The following is a 23,476-nucleotide window of genomic DNA, read 5'->3' as shown; positions in this document are numbered from 1 at the left end:
GTTTCAGGCGTCTCAGAAAACGAGAATCAAATTTCTTAGCTTTGTGAGCATGAAACATGAGGAGAAAAAGAACGTTGAATGTTGTTACAGCTTCGTGAGGCTTATCACAGTGCAGTAGAGGCAACAGTAATGATGGCGAGGGGGACACTGTGAAGTTAGTAGGGGAGAGGAAGAACTCCTTCCGCGTTGTCTCCACGGTAAATCTTGGCTTGAGGATGTGTGCCACTTCTCTAAATCAAAAGCAACGAGAACGACTTTTGCGCAGTTATCACCGACGATTGATTCTCGAAATGGCGCCTAAATATGCATCTATTACATAATCGTGACATTAAAGAAACTAAGGAGAAGAAATCAGAATTGCACTCAAAAGATAACAGCAAGGCACAGAACCTTCATCTATTCATCATCAACCTATTTTTATGTCCACGGCAGGACGAAGGCTTCTCTTAGCGTTCTCCAATTAATTTTCATCTTTTAACAAGAATTACAGTTCCGCTGTAAACGTAAGCTAAAGATTAGATTCCTTTTCCTTGGAACACGACTGAAACATCGAGATGTGGTTCAGCACTGCCTCTGTATCTTATATGCTTCACTTATTTCTCGCTCGCACTGGTCTCGGTGGCAGTGCGAAGCTCAGCCCGCATTAACAAAATGTTCTTACGCTTGAATTGTTCACAACAAAAAATTTCAGCCAATCCTGATGCTGGACGTATCATTACATCATGGACAACTTAAACTGGGCGCGACACGTTGACTATGTATGTGATAGGTCACGAAAAAGATTGTGGACTCCTGTTCCGTAAACTGCATGACGCGACATGTGAAGTAATAATTGTAGCTTGTAAAGCAACCGCGCTTCCACGGAAGGAGTACGCGTGTCCAGTATAGTAGCCACTAACAAAAAAGAAACGTAACAAAATGTGAACGTATTCAAAATAAGGCCTTAAAGGTTTATCTTTAACTCGTACAATCGAACACAGTCAGTATCAAGTCGGTATCAAGAACAAATGCCGCAATTCTTAGTGGGCGACGAAGGGTGAACGTCAGTAGTCTGTAATTCTTTCGTCAGATACTTCATGGCCACTACAAAACTGAAATATTGAAAACTTGAATTCCTGACAAATCAGAGTCGTGTACAAAGTATGGAAAGCACACAAAGCTTTAAAAAGTTCATTTATTGTAAGGAATGTGAATGCGCCGAACAAGTTTCCAAGTACAATAGTACTGTATAGGGATATAAAAGCGTTTGAAGATTCATTGTTAAAGGTAATTGTCTCTAGTATATAATGCTACACCAGAATGGCAGACTAAGAATTGGTGCGTCTGAATGTGCACGCTTGCATACTTGCATCGCTTGTATTCTGTTGATCTGCGCCGTATTATTCGTGTTTGAAGTTGCGTTGAAATTTCAATTTGAGTGTATCTAATTTGTGACGGTTTATTTCAGAAAAAGTGCTTTTCTTTCTTTTCCTTTTTTCCCCTCTTCTTTTGCACGCCCGTCCAAACCAGCAACTCCTGTTTTGGCACTCAAGCTGACAGTGTTCATAAATAAATCAAAATTAGCGAAGGCGTCTGTCAAATGGCAGAGAGCACTTCCGACCGAAAGGAAAGCCTCGTGCATTGATCCGTGCCAGCGCTGTGCTGCCCTCTGTCGTGCTGGTTCTTACCACGCTTCGCGAATCCACGTTCTCTTCCATGCATTCGTCCTCGTACCAGCACTGATGTCTGCGCGGTTGTCACTTCGCTGCACCCGCCCAGCCGGAGGCCTAACGTTGCTGTTCGCGCTCTCCTTGCAGTGGGCTCATTCGTGTACTCTCACGTGCGCAACATGGCCCGCGAGCCAAGCGCCTACCAACGCGAGTACCGGGCCATCGCCAACGACCTGTCGCTGAGGAACCGCTTCGAGCTAGACTTCCGCAAGTTCTCGCGAAATGTCCACTACCGCATGTTCTTCGACCCGCTGGACACGGGCTTCGAGCTTGACGGCGACGTCATCTACACGCCGGACTCGTACTACCCGAGGAGCGCGCGCGTCGCCACTTCCTTCGACATCTTCGGCAAGAAAGTGGACCTGTTCGAGGTGAGCCTGCTTCGCGACGTCCGGGTCGGTCGACTCAGCCAGTGTTCACGGGGCGGCTGGAACGCTGTACGAGCAGTTCGTAAGACCAGGCGGTGGGCAGTCACGGTAGCGAACATCGTATCGACGAAGACGATCAACCAGCCACACGAAGTCATTAGACGCGACACGGCGGCGTAGTGTGTTGCTGAGCTCGAGGAGGCTGGTTCCATTCCTGGCCGGGGCATTTCAATGGGGGCAAAATGGCCCCATTGGAATGCCAATTTAGGGACGCATTAAGAAAACTCGGGCGGTCGAAAGTAAAGCGGAGCCCTTGACTGCGGCTAGAGCGCCAATGCATACTTGTTGGTGTGCCATCTTGGAATGTTAGGGTAGCGCAAAGAAGAGCACCCGAACACACGTGTAATTAAACTAAATTATGGGGTTTTACTTGCCAAAACCACTTTCTGATTATGAGGCACGCCGTAGTGGGGGACTCCGGAAATTTCGACCACCTGGGGTTCTTTAACGTGCACCTAAATCAACGTACACGGGTGTTTTCGCATTTCGCCCCCATCGAAATGCGGCCGCCGCGGCCGGGATTCGATCCCGCGACTTCGTGCTCAGCAGCCTAACACCATAGCCACTGAGCAACCACGGCGGGAAACACACGTGTAGAAGCGTGTTCATGTGCCCTTCGAACGTTCTCGTCTAGCTTGCGCTACGCTAGTATTCCGCGCACTACAGCGTCACTCGCAGCGTACTGTGCAGTTCCGACGTGGTAAACCTCATATTTTAATTATTTTCTTAAAAAATGCTTCTCTAATTCAACACTTGGACTTTACAATTATTCGTACTATGGTATGATTTCGCCAGGGCATAGGTCATGTACGCTAGGTGAACGCTATCTTCATAAGGCGACCAATACGAGCCATTCAAGATTGTTGGTTTATAGCTGCGACAAAAAAATTCAGTGGCGAATTAGCGGCGAATGCGAGAGAAATGCGTTAGCGTTACGTCGCACCTCTTTCAGCTCCTGGAGCCGTGACTTAAAACGCGTTCGGAACAATGCGAAGTGTTGTCAGGAGCTTACTCGACACACGTCCTGCATCGTCGAGGAGCGAAGTTCGACTGACGGTGGACCGAAGCAAACCACCGCCAGTATATACGAGGGCAAATCAGAAAGTAAGCTTTAGAATAGTAAGCTCCTGGGCTAGTTGGTTTGAGATGATTTTTGCAAAGGGGAGCGCAGAAGCATTGCGGAAAAACGAGACGTGGACACGAAAGACGCTCACTTGCAATTAGGTGTATCTTCAGAGACAGACCACCAGGAACGCTATTGCGCATGCGCTGCCATCTAGAACTGAAAATATACTTAGTTGACCTAGTTGAAAAAATATACGTAGTCTGAAAATATACTTAGTTGCAAGTGAGCGCCTTTCCTGTCCACGTCTCCTTTTTCCGCAGCGCTTCTGCGCTCCTCTTTGCAAAAATTGAATAAGAAAGTATCTGCCCCTATTTTTTATTAGCCAAAATAAGGTACACATAGGTAATTACAAATATACGTGCTATTATATACATATCTTACTCTATTTTTCCACATAATCTCCAAACCGGTTCAGACATTTGTCGGATCGCAGCACTGAATCTGAGAAGCTGCGGCCGTCAGTCGGCGACGCCCGCGGCCTTCCCGAGCTGCTCGTTGTCGTGCAAGTCTTCACGGCCTTTTGCGAACTCGCAACACCACCGTCTCACACTTCTTTAAGCGAGACACCTTTCCCCATATGTGGGCTGCATTTCCCTGTGAATTTCGATGAGGCGTTTGTCCCTTGCTCCACAGAAAACGAATCACGCTTCCTTGCTCGTACGCCGTGGACGTGTGAAGCACAACCGCCCTCTTCAGCAACTGACAGCCGCGCCGCTGGGAATGGATATGTTGACTTCGCATTTACAGCCGTAATTTCACTAAAAAATATGTGAAAGAATTTCTGATTCGCCCTCTCGCACACACACACACACTATATATATATATATATATATATAAATATATGTGTGTGTGTGTGTGTGTGTGTGTGTGTGTGTGTGTGTGTGTGTGTGTGTGTGTGTGTGTGTGTGTGTGTGTGTGTGTGTGTGTACACTTGTGTGTGCACACACTATGTGTGTGTACATACACTTTTCTTTATTTTGACACTCCTAATGCTCACTCATGTTAAAAAAAAGTAGTCCGGCTTGGTTTTATCTCTTCCACAAATTACGGGATAACGCACTTGTGGAAATCGTTTCTCCGGCAGGCCGGTGCCCGCGCGGTGCACCTGGAGAAGATCGTCGAGCAGTGGATGCCGAGCGACAGCCACAACGCGGTGCGCGCCAAGAGAGCCATCAGCGACAACAAAATCGACGAGCTAGACAGAAGGGTGAGTGGATCCCGTGGCACATAAACCGCCGCCGCGCATGCGCACAAGCATCTGAATTCGCGCACTGTACGGCCAGCTGAGCGCCGGCAATGATGCGAGCAGTTTGCGCATGTTTCCTCGCCACTCGCGAGTCCACTGCAGGTTAACGAGAATAACGACCAAAAATTACGACACTTCCAACGCACCTATCTTAGGCGATGCTTGAAACGTCGATTGACACGTTGATTGACACGACTTAACGAGATTGACGCGACAGCGAATTTCACTGTATCTCCGCGAAACCATTGTAAAGCAGGGAAGCAGAACTTAAAGCCTGACCCATGCGACGTCTCCGGGATTGAAGCGCAAAACCACGAGGCTGAATGCACAAAAAACGCCGCTTCAATAAAGAAATTATGCATTTTACGGTGTATATTTCTTGCAGTGAAGATCTTCCACTACCATCTGTTGTTTCATTGTGTACACAATTCCGTAGAGTGCAGAGCTGGTTACCTTCTCACAAGGCAGTGCAGATGGCTATGTGAGCTGATTTCTTATAGATGTTCTGCCCAGTGTTGGACGATCGGCGAGACATGGTCAGCTAAGTCCAGAAGGGTTCGCCAGAGAAGCTTCAACTTTAACGAGTACTGTAATATGAAATTGCAGTGGAGAATAAGATTTGCGATAGCAGTAACTCATACCTTAGTTTAGCCCAAACTGAAGCCCAAAGCATAGATCCAAGAGAAGGCCTAGTACGTGAATTATGAGGTCCCGAGATTTTAAATTCCTCGTTATTGCTAATGAAAAAGAAACGCTCATGCGACAAGCTTTGTGAGCGCGTTAAAGAATCTCAAGATGTCAAATCTAACGTGGAGCCAACCGCTGCGGCGCCTCTCGAGCCCAAACGATGCGCTTCGAAGCGCAAAAGAAAAGTTCACTCTTGCGGACGAAGGCTACCCGCCACCATCGCGGAAGGACGCACATGCGGGCGAACGCAGGACGCCCGTAGACAGCTTGTGGAACGCCTGCCACAGGCCGGATTTAATTTCCTGGAATGTTCCGAGTGGCCGGTAGCGTGTTGAGGCCTATGAACGCAGGTTTGGTTCCCCACAAAGGGTCACGTGTATGTTGTGAACATGTATAAATAAATTGAAATTGAAATTAAAGTTTTGGCATGACGTTTGTGCCACGAAGGAATCGTATAATGCTGCTAATCCAATGCGGTGATGGTGGGTAACCTTGACTGAAGGAGATGCAGCTTTTGTCGGGACACGTTTTTCCGGATTTCATCAAAGAAAACAACACCAAAAGTAGGGAAGCACACCAAAAAGCGAGGCTTGCTACGTTGTCTTGAGTACTGGTGTAGCAATCCCGTGCGATGGTGATTTACCACGGCCAAGGCAGCTTCGCAGACTCTATCTAGAGTATTATTTCGGTCACGTGATCGGGTAAGCTTGTGGCCACCCTTTGCTCGGGATATCATATGCTTGGCTCAAGAAACGTGACTGCTGTCACCCGCGTGTATTCGGGCAAGCGACGCAGCTCTTTGCGACAGTGCCCTGTAGCTCACTAGTCTGAGAAACACATTCCTTTAAACATATTGCGCGATTGGTAAATCAAATCTACTGTGCCTCTGGGCTTAGCTATTACAATTAGTATGAAGTACGGACGAACGGCTCGCAGGGCCAAGGAGCAGCTGACTTCACAGGCGAGGTCTGTGCACTAAACACTGTGCTGAATATTGCGCACTTATGTACACACTACGGCCGCAGCTCTATACGTACACAATCTGCGTACGTAGCGACACGCAGCTGCTGGTCGGTATGTCAAACTTCGGTGACGGAAAAAAGCAAAACTTGCAGGCGCACGGTTGGGTAGCCGGAGCTCCCTAGTGTCCGTTCCTCGCAATGGAACTAGCGTCGCCCGACTGCCGCAAAGGGTTTGTCGGCTTTATGCGAGTGCCCTATTATTAGCAAAGCCAATGGCAAACAGGGAACGAAATGCTTGGTGCGATCGACCCCAGCATTCAAGCTAATCGCTTTCTTTGCCTATTTCGCGCTTTCTTGCTCGTTGGTTGATTGTCAGGGTAGACAAGGAAAACGTTCGCTCGTTCGTTGATTCGGGCTAGGCAGTTGTCGTCAATGGCTTCTGCAGATTTTTGTTAAATATGTTTTGAATGGTCGTTTCTGCCGCTGCCATTCCCCACAGTTCGCCATCAAGTCCAAGTACAGCGGCGAGCCAAAGGCCTCCGCGTACGTCAAATTCTTCGGCAACGAGATCGCCTCGCTGCAACTGGCCGCCGGCACGGCGAGCCCGTACAGCGACCTCGTGGCGTGGCTCTCGCGCCTGTCCGGCCCCGGGGGTCTGGACCTGAGCAAGAGCGTCCTGTTCGCCGACACCACGCTCACGGTGCCCGCCAGCAGCGGTCTCCCGCTTCGCGTGTCGGTCAACGGCTCGGCCACCGTCGCCCTCAAGGTCGGCGGAAGCTCGCAGTTCCGCAAGGGATCCGTCGACGTCACCGGTCTCATGAAGCCCAGGTCGGAGACGCTTTCTTCATTCACGGCGCCTTATCAATTGCATCCAAGTGCGCTGACTAAGGTGTGCGACGTGCTGGGAAGCCTCTGTGAAGGAGACGAGCGCACACAGTAAATTAGGCTTGTACATACGAGCGAGAAAGTCAACTATAAATATAATGACAAGAAAAGCACACACGCGGGCTATGTGCGGACAAGCGCATAACTCAAGAGGCGGCAACTGGAGTTTTTCTATTGAGACGCATGTAGAAGACGGAAATTTATTTATGAGCCAACACTTTCGGTTAACTTAAATCAGATTTGTTTAAATTTCAGAAAGAAATTCATATCTAGCGTCTCTACAAGCAGCAGAATTTTTATTTACGACGAGGAATTTTTTCCATAAGTTATCTTAAATCAGAAATCATAAGACGTCAACAAACAGCATTCAGAAAATCAGTAAGGTTTTTAAAAGTGAAGGAAAAAGGAAACAAATATGTAATTCTGCATTAAAATCAGATGTCATAGTTCTGTAAACGCTTTCTGTTAGAAAATATAAGACGGACGAACTCGACATATAATTTTACCGGTTAAATAAATATTTTACAATATTTACGAGGACTTTGAAAAAACCCACACACACACACACACACTTGTGTTATATTTCAGAGTGGTATCTAATACCTAAATTTTTCGCGCTTTAGATTTCTTTATAAGCGATGTTTACAAAATTCCAATATGATTAGTTATTACTGAGTTACGGATTTCGTAACTTGGTAATCGCTTTTTCTTTACAGATTTAAAGCTTGAAACAATTTTCATAAAACAATCGGCGCAGTGGTTGCCGACAAAAACGACATCTCTGTTCCCGCATATCTATATAGGAGCTCCCGAGCTAAAGTTACTTTTTAATATTTCAAAACGAACTTGTTCTTGTCCTCAAGCAAAATTAAACTTCATGAAATAAAAAAAATTAAAGTCTAAGTTGAGTTAGCCACGTATTAACCATGCATATGAAGTTGACTATGTTTAATTGTTCTTACGCGTTTTATTCGAACTGCTGCATCGTTGTTCTCTTCCGAATGCGCAGTGGTGCCGTTCAGCTGGCCATGCTTATGAGCGTGGATGCCCACAAGTCCACCTCTGGAGTGCGCATGGTAGCCACCATGTCTTCTTCCTGGTCCGTGGATGGCTCCCTGCAGATGCAACAGGGCCAGGCCATCAAGGCAAAGCTCAACATGCCGGAGAAGGAGATGGAGCTCATCGACGTCAAGTAAGTCACATTGGGACAATTATTTTTTGGGCGCCCCTTTCAAATGGGGCGGCGACACATAGTCACGTAGCCTGCTTGACCTAATCGGATTTTGCTACTTCTATTGCAGTTTTAGCATTCTTGTCTTTGTGATCGTTTCTTTCTTCATTAGAACCTCCATATCTGTATTGCACAGTTACTGTGCATGTCACGACTCTGGTTCTATCAGTCTCTTTCCCGCTTTTTTTTTTCATGCCTACTCTAAAATATATCACTTATATCGATTAGTGAATAGTTATTGCTTCCATCTACTTTGAATCACAATGCTTCTGGAAGGTGGACGATCTTTACGGTTCTTACGATCTTGAGATTGTACTACGATACGCTGAGTCATTTCAGAACTTTTGCTGCAGCATCCTCGCTTTGCAGAGACGTTCGCCTGTGAGCCCGAACGGCCTCTTGAAAGCAGTAAAACTCGTAGAGTATGAAGGACCTCGAGCACAAGGAACATTTTTTTTTTCTTGTTCGAAATATTGCCCTACAGCATGAAACGTGAAAAACACGTTATACGTGTAGTGGTAGTTTGTTACGTTCAGCGAAGTCCAGCAGGAATCCCCAATGTGGACCACGGTGCGTAGAGCTGAAACCTTTTCGAACACGCCGGGGCTCACGCCACGCCGAACCCCCGCAGGAGCAAGATATTCCTGGTGAACGGCGCCTCGGAGCTGGAGCACCGCAACGAACCGCAGAAGAAGCTGGAGGCGGAGGCGTGCACGGGCTCGGCCGTGGAGCGGGCGCTGGGCCTGCGGCTGTGCGGGCGCGCCGAGTTCCCGGTGTCGAGCCGGACGTACCGCTCGCCCATGTACCCGTTCAGCGGCAACGCCGAGCTCAGCCTGCGCCTCGTCAAGGCCGACCCGACCCTGACGTCGTACGAGTTCGAGGCCGGCTTGACGAGCACCAAGGTGAGCCCGCGTTCGAACGGTGCACGAGGCAAGTGGCCGATGTTGGGTTTTGAAGAGAAAACGTGCCCAACTAATGTGCAAAAGACGACAACAACAAAAAAAAACTGACTACTAGGGTGTAATAACGAAACGAAACGCACCAGAACGGAGTAGTGGTAGATACGGACAACTTTCGTGCTACATCGTGGAAGAGACGCAGACCAGGAGAGACGATTCGAGCACTTCCAACTAAAAGTTTATTGAAAACGAGCGAATATTTTGGATGTAGCGATACGCATAAGAAGATGAGCCATCGTAAACAACAAAGTGTGGCGCAAATGTCAGAGCAAAAAGCATTCGGTAACACAGAGCAAATATAATACCCGTGTTTAATCTTTATAATTACAAGTCAGGCCTTCAAACGGGAGGTAAAAGAGAATAAAGTTTCTTCATGAGTTATCTAATCTCACCAGAAACACACATTCTTACATCATAAGCTGTACGGAACAGTGGAAGGTAGTCACTCCGCTTGCCAATTATTCTACACAAAAGATATCATACACACTACCAAGCCTTTTAAATTTGTTTCTGAAATCAAGTCTTGACATTTATATAACTGATGTGCGAGCTTTACGCCAACATTTTGTCACTCAATCTTTCTTAAATAATTGAAGAGCGTTTTTCAAGAAATTTGTGTTCTTGCGTTTATTTTTTGTGCATATTTCACATGTGGTCAATTTCTATATATATATATATATATATATATATATATATATATATATATATATATATATATCCTGTTCAATCGCTGTTTGCCTTGCAAAGGAGGCTGCGGGCTCTAGTCAAGTCGTTTGCCTTTAAAGCGACTTTTACCCGCAGTCTCCTCCATCACTGATGGAAATAAAGAAGTTATTATTATTATTATTATTATTATTATTATTATTATTATTATTATTATTATTATTATTATTATTATTATTATTATTATTATTATTATTATTATTATTATTATTATTATTATTATATGTCCATGACATCTTGGAGCCTGAATCTCACTTCAACATCCTACGTTTTATTACATGTTTCCTTTTTTCAATTTTTCAAAGATCACAGCGAACAATGTGCTCTTCATTCAAAGAGTCCACTGTACTGATGAGTTCTTGAACGCTTGTTCTATCCCTTCTCTTTTATATTCGTTGTGTCTTGTGTTGCAAAAAAACGATAAAGCAGTGCCAGCCACCGCTAGTAATCCATTGCCAAAAAATTAGCGGTGCGGTCTCCATGGGAGTCAAATTAAATGTTTGCGCTGTTCCCACTTAAAGCAGATGTTGCACTGCCGTATGTCTCTGAGCGCGCTTGCGGCATAGTGGGCGCTTTTTCAGCGGCTTAATTCCATCTAGGCGCGCACATAAGCTCCGACAACTCCCACTGCACCGTCGGTCTTCCAAAACTACATGCGATGGCTGTTGTCGCGAAGAGACCATTGAACACATTCTGCGTGACTGTCCTCGCTTTAGTGTGCAGAGACAATCCCTCACGACCGAGCTAGCTCGCTTTGATAGCAAGCGATTATCGAAAGAAATCAAATAGGAATGCCGGCCTCCCTACTTATCGTAGCAGAGCACGACGAAGGTACTGCTACAGTTCTTAAGTGCAACAGTGCTGCAAAAACAACTGCAGCCTGAATCTGTGTTGATTGCGCTGCAAGTGACCCCGTGCTGCTATAGTGTGCTGGGATCGTGGCCGGCGGTTATGGCGTGTCGGCGTTCTCTCCATCTCTATTTATGCCCACTCTCTAAACTTTAATCATATCGCAAGATATGACATAACACGGCAAACATCGCAAAACCGGTTCAAAAGATTAAGGTGAGAGACGACACAGCACCTTCGTCTGTTCCCCTCAGCGTTTGATACAGCCACTGCGAGATGCAAACCCAGTCGTTTATCCCGTTTTCGCGCTGTTTTTCTGGTTATGTCGTCCCACCTACATTCCCGGCTAACAACCATTTCAATGCGCCCTTCTCCAGTGTAGGGTAGCAAACAGACTGTTCCGTTCTCGTTGACCTCCTCGCTTTCCTTCCTTTCGTCTGTCGCCTGTCTCCTACTGCGGCGCACTGTCCTCAAAACGACCGACGCATTTTGCGCGACCCGCCAGGACCTGGTGAGCGCCGTTCTGAGCGTGAACACGCCGGGCACCAAGACGGATCGCGAGATCACGGCGTCACTGCAACACAACCTGCGCGACGGCACGGTGGCGCTGAAGCTGAAGACGCCGCCGAAGAAGCTCGCCATCGAAGGTGAGCCAGCGCGCTGCCCCGAAATCTGTCGTCGCCACTTTCGCACCCACGAGAACATAAATTGCTAATAAAGTTTAAATAGAACAATAAGCTCCAATGCAGGGAGCGCTAAAATCATTTTCACTTCTAGATCAGTTTCATTTTGTTGAGCATTCTTTTTCACACAATGGAATGTTAAAATACAATGATGCAATATTCATATATAATGACAGGGGTTACAAAAAAAAGAAAACAGAAATAAAATGATACAGTGAGAAACATGCAAGGACAGGAATTAAAAGCTGCTGAAACAGAAGCTAAATGGAAACGCTTCACTGGCTGTGCGTGGTGAACACATATATCATGTGCGGGGTGATTCCAGCCAATTACTGTCTTTGGAAACAAATACCTCAGACAGTTATTGCGATTGTGGAAAGGCTTGCTCGTTAACCTGTGAATCGTGCCTATAGTAGCATATATCCTCGAAACAGAACAGAAAAAAGTGAAGAAATGTTGACCTTGCAATGTCCACTAATTATTTGATACAGAAATTTCACCATCAAAATTTGATTAATTTGATTGATTGTCGGAAGCCCAGCTTCCTTTAATACTGCTCTTATTGCAACACACTCGTTTGTTTTCCTGGTTTTCAGGCCAGTACAATTTCGACGAGAAACTAAAGAAGCTGAACCTGCAAGCCAAAGCGGACGATGAGGCCTTCCTTAAGCTTATCACCGAGCTGAGGGCAGAGGCTTCTTCGGTGAGTGCCGTATTGCCTTGTGTTACCGGGACCGAAAGAGGTGTTTTATGTCGTGAAAAAAATCCGAGACATGCTATGCTCGCTTCCCCTCTTAAATTGAGGTCGCTGGTCATCCCTTTCCTGGGAACACAAGCCGTGTGCACACGGCGTGATTTTACCGTGTATGATAGTGTAGTCACTCATATTTTCAAGCTTATAGAAACTATACCACTCGCTTCTCAAATACACTCATGACACTATGTAAGCAGGAAGGTTGGGAAACACTCAGACGATATTTTGACACGACACCAAAACTCTCTTCATTATGGTACACCTGAAGTCATCGGCAGTATTGTGATGTGATGATAAAAAGAAAACTAAATTAATTGAATTCTGAGGTTTTGCATGCCAAACTCACGATCTGATTTTGTGGTGCGCCCTACTTCTGTTTGACCAGCTGCGATTCTTTAACGTGCACGATATTCTAACTAAACGAGCGTTTTCCTTTTTGATTTGACTCACATAGGAATGCGACCGTCGTGGCCGAGATAAAAGCCATCCCCCCCCCCCCACTTCGAGCTCAGCAGCACTAAAGCCACTACGCTACCGCGCGGCGGTGACGTCATGATGCAGAGCAAAATTTCTCCTTCTAGTGCAGCAATAAGGCTACACCTGATGACGCCCCTCATTAAAGAAATATGTGGCACCCGAATTCCCGCCACAGCGATGGCAGCCACCAAATAACAGAGACGAATCTCGAAGGCTATGCTTTTGCTAAATGCACGCACCAGAAGCAATTGCAAAGCCGGAATCACGTTATAGAGATCAAGCTCAAACAATACCTTTAAACAAGCGGACTGCGCGCATTTCTTCAGGCTGTGTCGCGTGTGACAACCACAGCGGTCGTCGGAGAGAATGAATTTGTCATGACGGACGTCATGTTGCGTAAACGTCCTTGGCCACGAAACCGAAGCTAGGCCCATATTCACAACAAAAAAACTTGATTGAATTGTTCGAAAGAGAAAATTCCAGCCAATCCCGATGCTGGAAATATTATTAGCGAATGCGATAAGCCAAGAGAAAATAGCACTTACAACTGAAAAGCTTTGTAAATTCGAGTGAATTAGCGTTGAGTACACAAAACATTTTCCGTTGTGCTCTTTGCCATTGGCCGGCCGCCATCGCTAATAACATGTTCAACATAGCGATTGCCTGGAATTTGCTCCTACCAACAATTTTAAAGAGCCTTTTTGTGAATACGGGCTCAGGGACCGAATTCACGAAGCTTTCCGTTCGTAAGTGCAGATTGCCATTGGGCACCCGCCCTCACTAATAATATTTTCAACACTACGATTGGCTGACGCCTGCTTTTACGAACAGCTTTAACGTAACAATGTTTGTGTGAATCCAGCCCCAGATTCCGACGTGAAACGTGGTTTATTAAAGCGGCGCGCATGCGTCGAAGCCTCGAGTCTCACTGGCTCGCCTTTCTCGCAGGGTGACGACGGTATGAACAAGTACACGCACGTGACCGAAGTGACTTACCACGGCGAAAAGATGGTGCTCGTCAACGGCCAATGGGCAGCCGCCAAGGGCCGCAAGTACAGCGGCAGCGTCAGCATCGAGAAACTCACCGAGCAGCCCGTCCAGATGACAAGTGAGCGCGCGCGCTGTCTTCGTTTCGAATTTTTCACCCAACAGCACCGAACGTACAGCTCTAGATACACTGAATTACGGGCCTCGTAATGTTGATTCACGCACAAGAAACTTGACGGGAAACATATAGTAGCATTCTTGACATGCTCAAGCGAAGTTTCAAATGTCAATAGCTAAGCGAATCAATTGCTAAACAGTAGGTCGCTGGTAGACTAACCAATATATAATGCAAAATTCGTGGACTTTTGGTACTGTAGTAGTTATCGCGGCCAGAAATAAATCTGGATAAGTTGTCTTAATTTTCTTTTCTGTAGAATGGCGTTTTGTTTTATGGGGCCCGATGTGTTTTCACAGCGAACAGCTGTTCGCTTCCTGTCCTCGCCTCGTCGCACGCACCGTAGACGCGGCGAGCGCAACAAGTGAGGCTGCAGCTTTTTTGTAGACAGATAAGAGAACAGCGAGAGTGTAAATCTTTTCCTGAAACAGCAACATTGCATTGAACCGACACTCTTGCGAAAATCGTGCATATTATTAATCGCATTTCAACCGAAACCGTATTACCGCAGCGAAAAGTCAATAAAGCGCAACATATCTTATACGACGGCTTTTATTAGGCCGGGATGGACGTGCAAGATCGTTCTATATTAAATATGACACCATCAAAGTGGAGGACAGTTCGTGAAATAAAGAAACTGTCATCCTTCCAAGTTTACCACGAGGCTACAAAAGAAAGCCTAGCGAGTTTTTCAGAAAGAAAGCTTCGCAGTGGGAGGAAAAACTCCTCCTGGTCTCGGATTTGAACCCGGGACCAACGCGAACCGGGAAACTATTCATAGACTTTCCTCCACTTTGCGGACTTGTGCGGAACCGATTTCCTGCATTCCACGACCCAGTTCTCGGAGTTGTCCACGCATTCGCCCTCGGCCTGCGATCTGCTCGCCTTCTGGTTAGCTGAGATGGTAGAGCGACCGCCACTTTAAAGCGTTGGTGCCGGGTTTTAATCCCGTACCGCGACGAGTTTTTCTGCGAAGCCTTCTTTCAGAAAAAAAAAATCGTGCGAGTTTCCTTTGTGGCATCGTTCCAGACGAGACTGGATGGCGATTTATTTCGCCTCGCTGTCACAGGCCTTCCTTCCCTCGACCAACACTCGCGCGCACGCAACGCCAGCGCGCTCACTCGCGCGTTTCCCTCGCCGCGTCTCGCAGTGGACCTGGACCTGACGGACAAGCGTCGCGTGCGCTACGAAGGCTCCGTGCGCTCGTTCTTCGTCAACGGCGCCGTCAGCGGCTACACTCAGACGGGAGACAACTGGTCCACCAAGGCCGACGGAGAGCTCAGCCTCATGGGCGGCCGGGTCGAGAAGGTCGGCTTGACGGCCAAGTTTCGCGACCTGTCGTCGGGCTCGCTGGCCAAGTACAGCGGTGCCGCGTCCTTCCAGAACACTCTCCACCCGGCGCTCAACACGGAGCTGCAGTGGGACTGTCAGAGGACCGACGGACAGCTCGAGAACTCGCTCCAGATCGTGCGCGGCGAAGGTGGCAAGAAGGGCGGCAACACCATCAAGGTTCGTCGAACGGCGGCTCCGTTAGATGCGCGACTCACGTGAGGCACGGTGCCAACGGGACACGCGAGGCGACAGAGGAAACGCAGACACGGTGCCACTAACAAATGATAGTATACGGTAACCTGGTGGATACACGTAAACCAGATAGAACTAAGCTGTACGGTTTAACGCGCCGGCACGGTGAATTTTGAGTGACGTGATAGCAGGAGGCTCCGGATAAATTTTGACGGCCTGGAACTCCATTACATGCGCCTAAATTTAAGTACCCGAGCGTTTCTGCATTTCGCCCCTAATAGAAATTGGGTCAACGTGGGCGGCATTCGAGCACGCGACCTCGTACTCAGCAGTAGAACGCCATAGCCACTCAATGACCGCGGCTAATAAATATTGTATACTGGATAATCAATACTGCTTGTGTTTCAGTTCACTTAGAATGTACTCCGGACGTACACATAAATATATCTCGAAATGAATTACCGAAGGATATCCGCTTGTCAGGCAACCACAAGGGGTAAAAAAAAATTGCGTGCATAGCAAAGCTTGCATTGGCATTCATTAGCGATGCAACAGTCTGTCAAAGACTCTTACATCAAGAAACTGTCAAAATTGACTTCAATATGCAACATTAAGGTCATAGATGTACGTACGTGAAGGCAAAATTCAAACCATGTGTTTAAAGCGAGGGAAGGCGTAAACACAAGATGAATCGCACAGCTTGAACGACGCCCTATAAGTCATTCAAATATGTTTGAGTAGGAAGTGATACCGAAGTTGGTTTAGGAGATCCGGTTTCATTTATTTTCCTGACTTTGATGGGCTTCTTCTTTTCGAACTTTTAACGTGTTTCTTTCTTTTTCTTCAGTTTTCAACTGTTGAACTCGGTTCGAGAAATTCAAAGAACGGGCAGACTTGCCCCAGCACTACAGGCAGCCTCTAGTGGGGTCAAACTGCTATCAGACAATAATTCTTGCGTGCCTTTTACTGCGGTTCATATGCACAACAATCGTATAAGTCGCAACAACCGAATTTCTAGTAAAACCAGGTGTATAAGGACTGGGGTCGATAGACTTGATACCCTCGTTTTTTCTACCCGCTGATTAACTTAACCATTGTATTAGTGGCCAACAATTTCACGTTCTTTAACAATTTTGAGAGAAGGTATTCGCGTTGCCTAGTTATGTAATACAGCCAACGTGCTTGCTGGTGAAAGTGAAGCTCATAGCGGACGCATCTATCAAAGCTTTTAATCACTATGAGCGTCACCGTGTTAACAGCCTTTTCTCAGGTTGAATGACTATTTAAAAAGAACAAAGTTCTTTGCTTTCTGCTAGGCAAGAGTTTCTACAGGCGGACACTTTATCGTTACAGTGAAGAGCGTCTAGATTTCTTTTGTAGTACACGTCCCACAAATGCACGTTTAAAGCGTTTGGCATTCAGACTCGAAGTTGATGTGTTAGTTATGAAAAATCTATGATGCACAGTTTATGTACCTATAGCAGAAGTTAGCACGTAGTATAGGAACACAGCGTGCTCTATCGGTAACGCATACCTTAGCAGAGATACATGAGTGCAGAAACCAAGGCAGCCTGAAGTATGATGACTGACGCTTCACCTTCTTCTTTCTCTATTTCCAGCTCCAGCAGATTGCTCGCTACACTGGAACACTGGCAAACAACAACGCGGGTCTCTCGCTCAAGCTGAAGTACCCTCAGAAGCGTATTGATTGGCAACTAGAGATGAAGCACGAAAACACACCAACCAGCCTCGTTAATCGCATGGACATAACATACGCTCCCTCAAGGCAGATCAACACCGTCATTGACATTTCGACTTCACCTGAGGCCAAGGCCAACCTCCAGCTAGGCTATCCGGGCCGCGAAATGAGGATGAGTGCCAACTACCACAGCAGCACTTCAGATGAATACCGAGGAGACGTCCTTCTGCAGTGGAACAGCGACAAAAAGATCGAGGCATCTGGAACATTCAAGCCCGGTTATGACAGACGTCAGTACAGCCCCAGTTTCGAGGCTGAGATACGAATTGCGAACAAGCGCCCCGTCACCGTCAGTGGATCGTTGCGGGCGTCCCGAGGATACTACTCCGTCAACGCTGCGTCACAGTGCAGCCGCGGGAAGTACGAGCTGAACGGTTCCTATCGATCCGCAGATGCCTACAACCACAACGTTGAACTCAGGGTGAACACACCCTACGACATTTACTCGGCAGCCGGAGGTATGAAGACTACCTCGGAGAAAATTGCCGCCAATGTCAACATGAAGCTCGGACGTCACCGCGACGTACTAGCCACTGCTGAGCTTACGGCTTCGAGACAGAGCAGAACAATCAACGTCGAATGTAAGTGGGATGCCGCCCGCGACGCCTCAAGGCGCGCCAGCATCAATGCCGAAGTTACTCGAGTCCCGGGAGGATACAACGCTAAGTTCGCTGTCAAGTGCCCAAAGCAGGACATCCGAGGAAGCGTGGCCACAAAAATCGAAGGCAGGGCAGACACACCACTTCGCGTGAGCAGCAGCGGAGAGCTCGAGTGGATGCCACGTAAGAAGATGACTTACGCTACCAGCCTGGACTGGAACCCCGACTATAGGCGACGTGCTCTCAAGGCCGACGCTCAAATTACTACCCCGTTCTACTCTGTCGACAAAATCGGTTTCGTGTTGACCCACAACGACGACGGCCGAGAGTGGAACACGGAAGCCAAAATGACGCTCCCAAGAAACCGCATTCTCGCTCTTTCTACCGACGGTCTTTTCCAATCAGACCGAGCCCGCAGAACCGCTCAAGCAACAGTGAAGCTTCAGACGCCATACAATAGTCAGTACAGCCTGGAAGCTGTTCACGCGGCGACCTACTACGACACTAACAACAAGATTTCTCTTCGGTGGGCCGAAGGCAAGGTTCTTTCCGCCGAAGCCAGTGGCGCCTACGGCCGCGGATTCCTAAGGGCGAAGGCCGAGGCTTTGACTCCCGTACCAGGGTACGAGAGGTTGACCGCTTCACTGGAGCACACACACGCGCCTGAAAGCATCAAGTGCCAGGCTGTCGCGCAGTGGACGAGCTACAAAAGAATTACTCTTGACATTGATGGACAGGTGAACAGGAATGGTGAGAAAGGTAGCCTCGATGGAAAGCTACGTGTAACGACACCGTTTCAGGGTGCGGAGCAATTGACGTCGCAGCTCAGCTTCAGTAATGACGCACGCAAGACTATCGCTGACTTCGAGGCCGCCCGAAACAGGGATAAGATTGCCGGTGGATTCATGATGACTCTCTCGAAATCGCGCTATGACGTAGCCCGTGAAATGAAAATACATCTTGCCAGCCCAATGCATGGATACGAAAACCTTGAAGCAAGCGGATCGTACTCAGTCAACCCGGAGAAGTTCAGTGCTCTCTTGTCGGCACGACTCCCCTACAGCAAGAAGGTGTCGATGCGAAGCGAAGGTAGAATCGGATCCATCCATGACTTCACTTCGCTTCTCCACGTCCAGCTACCGGTGCGCAATTTCGAACGAATTAACCTCGAGGTCTCCCACGCTGCCACAAATCGCAACGTTAAGTCCACCGGTCATCTAGTCGTTGGACCTAAGACATTCACCCTGGAAGCGAACGGTGATTACGTATTTGGTCGAGGAAGCCATGAAATCACGGGGAAAATGCTGATCACGACGCCAATTCGAGACTACCAACAGATAAGCATTGACTTGAAGCAGACGAGATCAGGCATCAACTATGACACAAGCTTCCTATGTACAAGCAGCAGCTCATCGCTCACCTTGAGCCACCACCTCATGATTCGAGACATCGGAAACTTCGAGCACACTCTTGAGTTGTCATCGCCATTCGCTGCCCTACCAACGCTAAACATCAGAAACAAGAATCAGGTCCAGAGAAGTATAGTCCACCACAGCAGCGAAATGGAATGGCAAAGCAATAAGATGCTGTCACTGACAATCGACGCTTCTGCCACGCAGTCCCGCTACGCCAACGAAGCGGAGGCCAAAATTCAAATGTTTTCACCTTGGCGTGCCCTTAACAGTGCTACTGTAAATGCTAAGTACAGTTCTAATAGCCAAGAAGTCGCACCAAAAATTAACGTGGAATGGAACCGCAACAACTTCATGTCAATTGACGGTACGCTCAGAACACGAGGCTACCTTGTTGCTGAAGGCAAGCTAGCACTGTCTAGCACAATCAGGCCACTCCAAGCTATAACACTTAACGTAAAATATGATATCGCCAACGAGCAGAAGTCTGGCGAAATGTCCGTACAGTGGGATCCTCGGCCCGAAAATATCATCACTCTCACGGCGACGGGTTCGCGCAGACATCGCAGTGCCGACATAGATTTCTCTCTCACCACTCCCATTCGAGGCTACGAGCGAATCCAACTGCTGGGAAACGTGGCAGCTGACGAGCAAAAAATAAACGGATTGTTGTCGCTGGCGTCCCAGTGGAAAAAATACGAACTAACAGCTGAGCTCAAGAACACGCGCTTTGGTTCTGCCATTGAAATGTCACTGAACACTCCTCTCCGCGGCCTTGAGAAACAAAAGCTGTATGGTGAATATAACCTTCACTCCAACAAGATAACCTCAAGGATCAACGCGGAATGGCAGGGAAAGACAATCAATGCCGAGTCCGAAGTGCTGAAAACTGAGAGCGAAGTAAAGGCAAGTGTTATCGTCAATACGCCATTCCAGGTCATGAAAAACATTCACATGACTCTAAGTGGTAGTTCTCTCCCAACATCCAAGACAATTGCTGGTGCAGTTCAATTGGACAAGCAAAAGTTTGAGCTTAATGGCTTTTTGGATACTTCCAGCCGCTCGGTAAAGCTAGAGTTCCGAAGCCCTATTGAAAGCATGGAATTACTTCAGTTTAACAGCGACCTGCAAGAACACAGCCGAAACATCAAAGGAAATCTCTCTCTGCGTTGGTCTCCAAATGGCGCCATCACGCTAAAAACTGAATCGGTGGCTCCATTTTCTTACGATATCGTTCTGACGACTCCCTTCCAGGGATACCGCCGGTTAAGCCTACGCACTTCTCTCGATCTTGCTCGAGAAAACAAGAGAGCAAGTATTGTACTGGAAAAGGAGAGCCAAAAGATTTCTTTGACAGGATTCGTTGTTTACACTGAACGGGAGTCGCGGATTGACATTGACCTGGCAACCCCTACTAAGGCCCTGGAATTTGTGAAAATATCCGGAGACCTCAAGTCGAATGGCATGAGTGACGTAAAGGGGTCGCTCGTGCTTAAATCTCCCATCAGCCTCTTCGGAGACGTGAACTTCCTTGCTGAATATCAGAAACTGGAGCAGTTGGAGCGATTGATGCTGTCTGCTAACGCCGTCTCTTGGAAGTATGAGATGAGTGCAAGACGGTCATTTAATGACATATCTATGACAGAGGCAAGCCTTCATACTGAGTACTCACCTATCAACGAGAAGAGCTCCATTTTAAATATAAACGTCAAGAGTGAAGGTTTGAAGGTTATTACCGGGAACTTTTTGCTTTCACATAACGGACGTGATCATTCCTTCATGTTGAACTTGAAAAACCAGGGTCCATACGAAGGTTCCATTGAAATTAGGTGCCCCAACTTGCCCGGAAACAGAGCAGCTTTCAGCTACGTCGTGAACGCTCCCAGTAAATACTATGTAGATTTTAAGGTAACGGGCGAGCACGCACTGAAGACGCACATAATCGACGGCAGCTTCGAGAACAGGTTCTCTGAGATAGAGACGCAGCTCAGAGTGAACTGCCCTCTTCTTCGGCAGGGACCCGCGGCTGCGCGTCTTCTCCTGTCATCAGGGAGCCGCGACAGCGTCAAAGCTGTGCTCAGCTTGGGCTTCGAACGGAACATGAACACCATCAGCGTCGAAAGCAACTGGGATCACCGACTGGCAAAGGGTAAGGTGGACATTGAATCCAGCTATCTGCCCGGCGGCACAGTCAAGGCTGAAGGCGATATCACAATGAACCGGCAAGGCGCTGTCCTCTCCGTCACTCTCGAAAACGCACGAGACACCCATCGGCTCACCGGAAACTGGAAGCGAGTTTCTGGAACCGCCGACGCACAGCTCAGCATCGAGTCTCCATTGCTCAGCTCCAGGACCTTGACTGGAAGTTTTAATTTCAGAAACGACGACAGGAGTGGCCGCGTCGAATGCTCGCTCATCTTTTCCACACCACGCGAGAACTTCAATACCTTCGTGGCCTTGTCGGCACGTGACCTCAACGCCATGGAAGGCAACGTGAAAATTGAAACGCCTTTTGAGATTCTCCGCTTCGCCGACGTGAACGCAAGATTTAGCAATGTGCAAAACAGAGCTGTTGACTGGTCCTTGGCCATAAAGTCTTCGGCCTCCTGGCTTCAAAACGCGGATTTATCGGGAAAAGTGCGAAGACAGGAAGGATCCGTGGAGGCCACAATCCAAGGACGCCTGCCCACCAGGACGCTCTCCAACTTCGAGTCAACTTTCGCATGCACACACAACAGCGACTTCACAACCATGTCACCTCGGTTGAGCATCGTTATCCCTGGCGTCACCTACACAAGCGAAGCTGAAATCCGGCTCTACCCTCGAGACTACTCCGTTAGCGCGAGCCACGAGTGGGGACCACGCCGCAAAATCCTGGCTACTCTCGCAGTGAAGAAGCCAAATGGAGCTTTCAGCGTGCACGCGGCCCTTACCACACCTTTCCAGAACATGGAGCGTATTGAGGCAGGCATGACGTGTGGTAGGGAAGGAGAAAAGCGTACGTTCCGGGCGACATACAAGGGACCGTGGAACCAGCTGTACGAACTACAGCATGCCAACAGCTACCACGGACCACTCAACTTCCTCTTCGACAACAGTCTTGTAACTCCTCATGTCGGATTCCGCTCCATACACTTCAAAGTTCTGCAGCAGAGCAGTCGTTCCCGCCTGGTAACTGACATCGAGTACAACCTCGAAGCTGCGAAGGCTGCTTTGCGCGTGGACCACGACCGAAGAGACCAGAAAGGCAGCATCGTAGCGACCACCAGCGCACAAAAGCTTCGTAGTCTCCGGGCAGCGTACGAGCTCAGCCTCTACAAAGTGGATGGCGAAGTTAACCTCAATGACGAGAAGGTTTTGAAAATTTCTGGTGCTGCCGAGTACGTGAAAAGTCTTCGCGCTCACAGGTGCACCCTCTCTATTCACGTACCAGCTCTGCGTCTCGCGGTCGAAGGAGGCTACAAACCCGTCAACTCCGGCAGTGAATTCAATGCGAAGTTCAACTCGGCTCGGCGCAGCATTGAACTGCAGACCCTCTGGCAGAACCACCCCTACAGTCTCGTCCATCAGGCGTCGCTAAAATGGGGCCAAGACCGCGGCGAAGAGTTCTCCTACGATCTCAGAAGTACCCGCAGTACGCGGCGCGACCTGGCCAACACGGACGTGTCGTGCAAGGTGAACTTCCCCTTGAGGTCCTTTGAGGTGCGTGCCAGCCAAAGCCAGAGGAAGAACGTCGACAGCTTGTCCTGTGAGTTCTTTTGGGACGCCGCTCGTGACCAGAGTAAACACGTAACCTTGACAATGGAACACCAGAACCTAAGCAGCAGATCGGCTTGGGCGCACAAGATTTCTGCCTCCATCAAGCACCCAAGGCTTAACAAGGTAATACATCATTCTGCATGCCAGATCACTCAAGGGCACTTTTAATTCTCAATGATGCCGACAATGGAAACTCCGATAGTTGAATTACTGCTACAGTGGTTGAATTCTTTGCTTTTCACAAGTAAGCTTAGAGGAGCTACGAAATGGGTGACACTATAAGTCAGGAAAGTGAGTAACTGCCAAAAGAAAAAAAAATATTTTGAGCAAGCGCGCATATAGCCATGCACGTCTCACTGCGCGTGCTTTCTCTAGCAACTGTGAAATCTGTAGTTATGGAAATTATTTAAGCGGTGGTCTTGTCGCAACATTTTCTGATACTCTAAGGAGTGTTGAAAAACTGTGTAATTATTTAGCTAGAACTTTATGGCACCGCAGTGCAGTGTTAAATATTATTATATGCGCTCATAGACGTAGAAGTT

The 23,476-nt window shown here is 47.9% G+C and overlaps 1 protein-coding gene across 1 annotated transcript in view; it reads left to right on the top strand.

Moving 5' to 3' along the window:
* LOC142560897 (uncharacterized) overlaps positions 1–23,476 on the top strand; it is a 78,016-nt gene that overhangs the window by 32,359 nt on the left and 22,181 nt on the right. The window contains exons 12-21 of the mRNA XM_075673308.1: positions 1,797–2,080; positions 4,348–4,470; positions 6,658–6,986; positions 8,053–8,235; positions 8,906–9,176; positions 11,311–11,452; positions 12,085–12,191; positions 13,668–13,827; positions 15,032–15,390; positions 17,025–23,057. Of these exons, the coding sequence (XP_075529423.1) occupies positions 1,797–2,080; positions 4,348–4,470; positions 6,658–6,986; positions 8,053–8,235; positions 8,906–9,176; positions 11,311–11,452; positions 12,085–12,191; positions 13,668–13,827; positions 15,032–15,390; positions 17,025–23,057 (7,991 nt within the window). The remainder of the gene's footprint in view (positions 1–1,796; positions 2,081–4,347; positions 4,471–6,657; positions 6,987–8,052; positions 8,236–8,905; positions 9,177–11,310; positions 11,453–12,084; positions 12,192–13,667; positions 13,828–15,031; positions 15,391–17,024; positions 23,058–23,476) is intronic.

The sequence above is a fragment of the Dermacentor variabilis genome, chromosome 10, assembly GCF_050947875.1.
Source record: "Dermacentor variabilis isolate Ectoservices chromosome 10, ASM5094787v1, whole genome shotgun sequence".
Taxonomy (NCBI): domain Eukaryota; kingdom Metazoa; phylum Arthropoda; class Arachnida; order Ixodida; family Ixodidae; genus Dermacentor; species Dermacentor variabilis.
The sequence above is the reverse complement of the archived record's forward strand: the minus strand, read 5'-3'. Positions and strand labels throughout refer to the sequence as shown.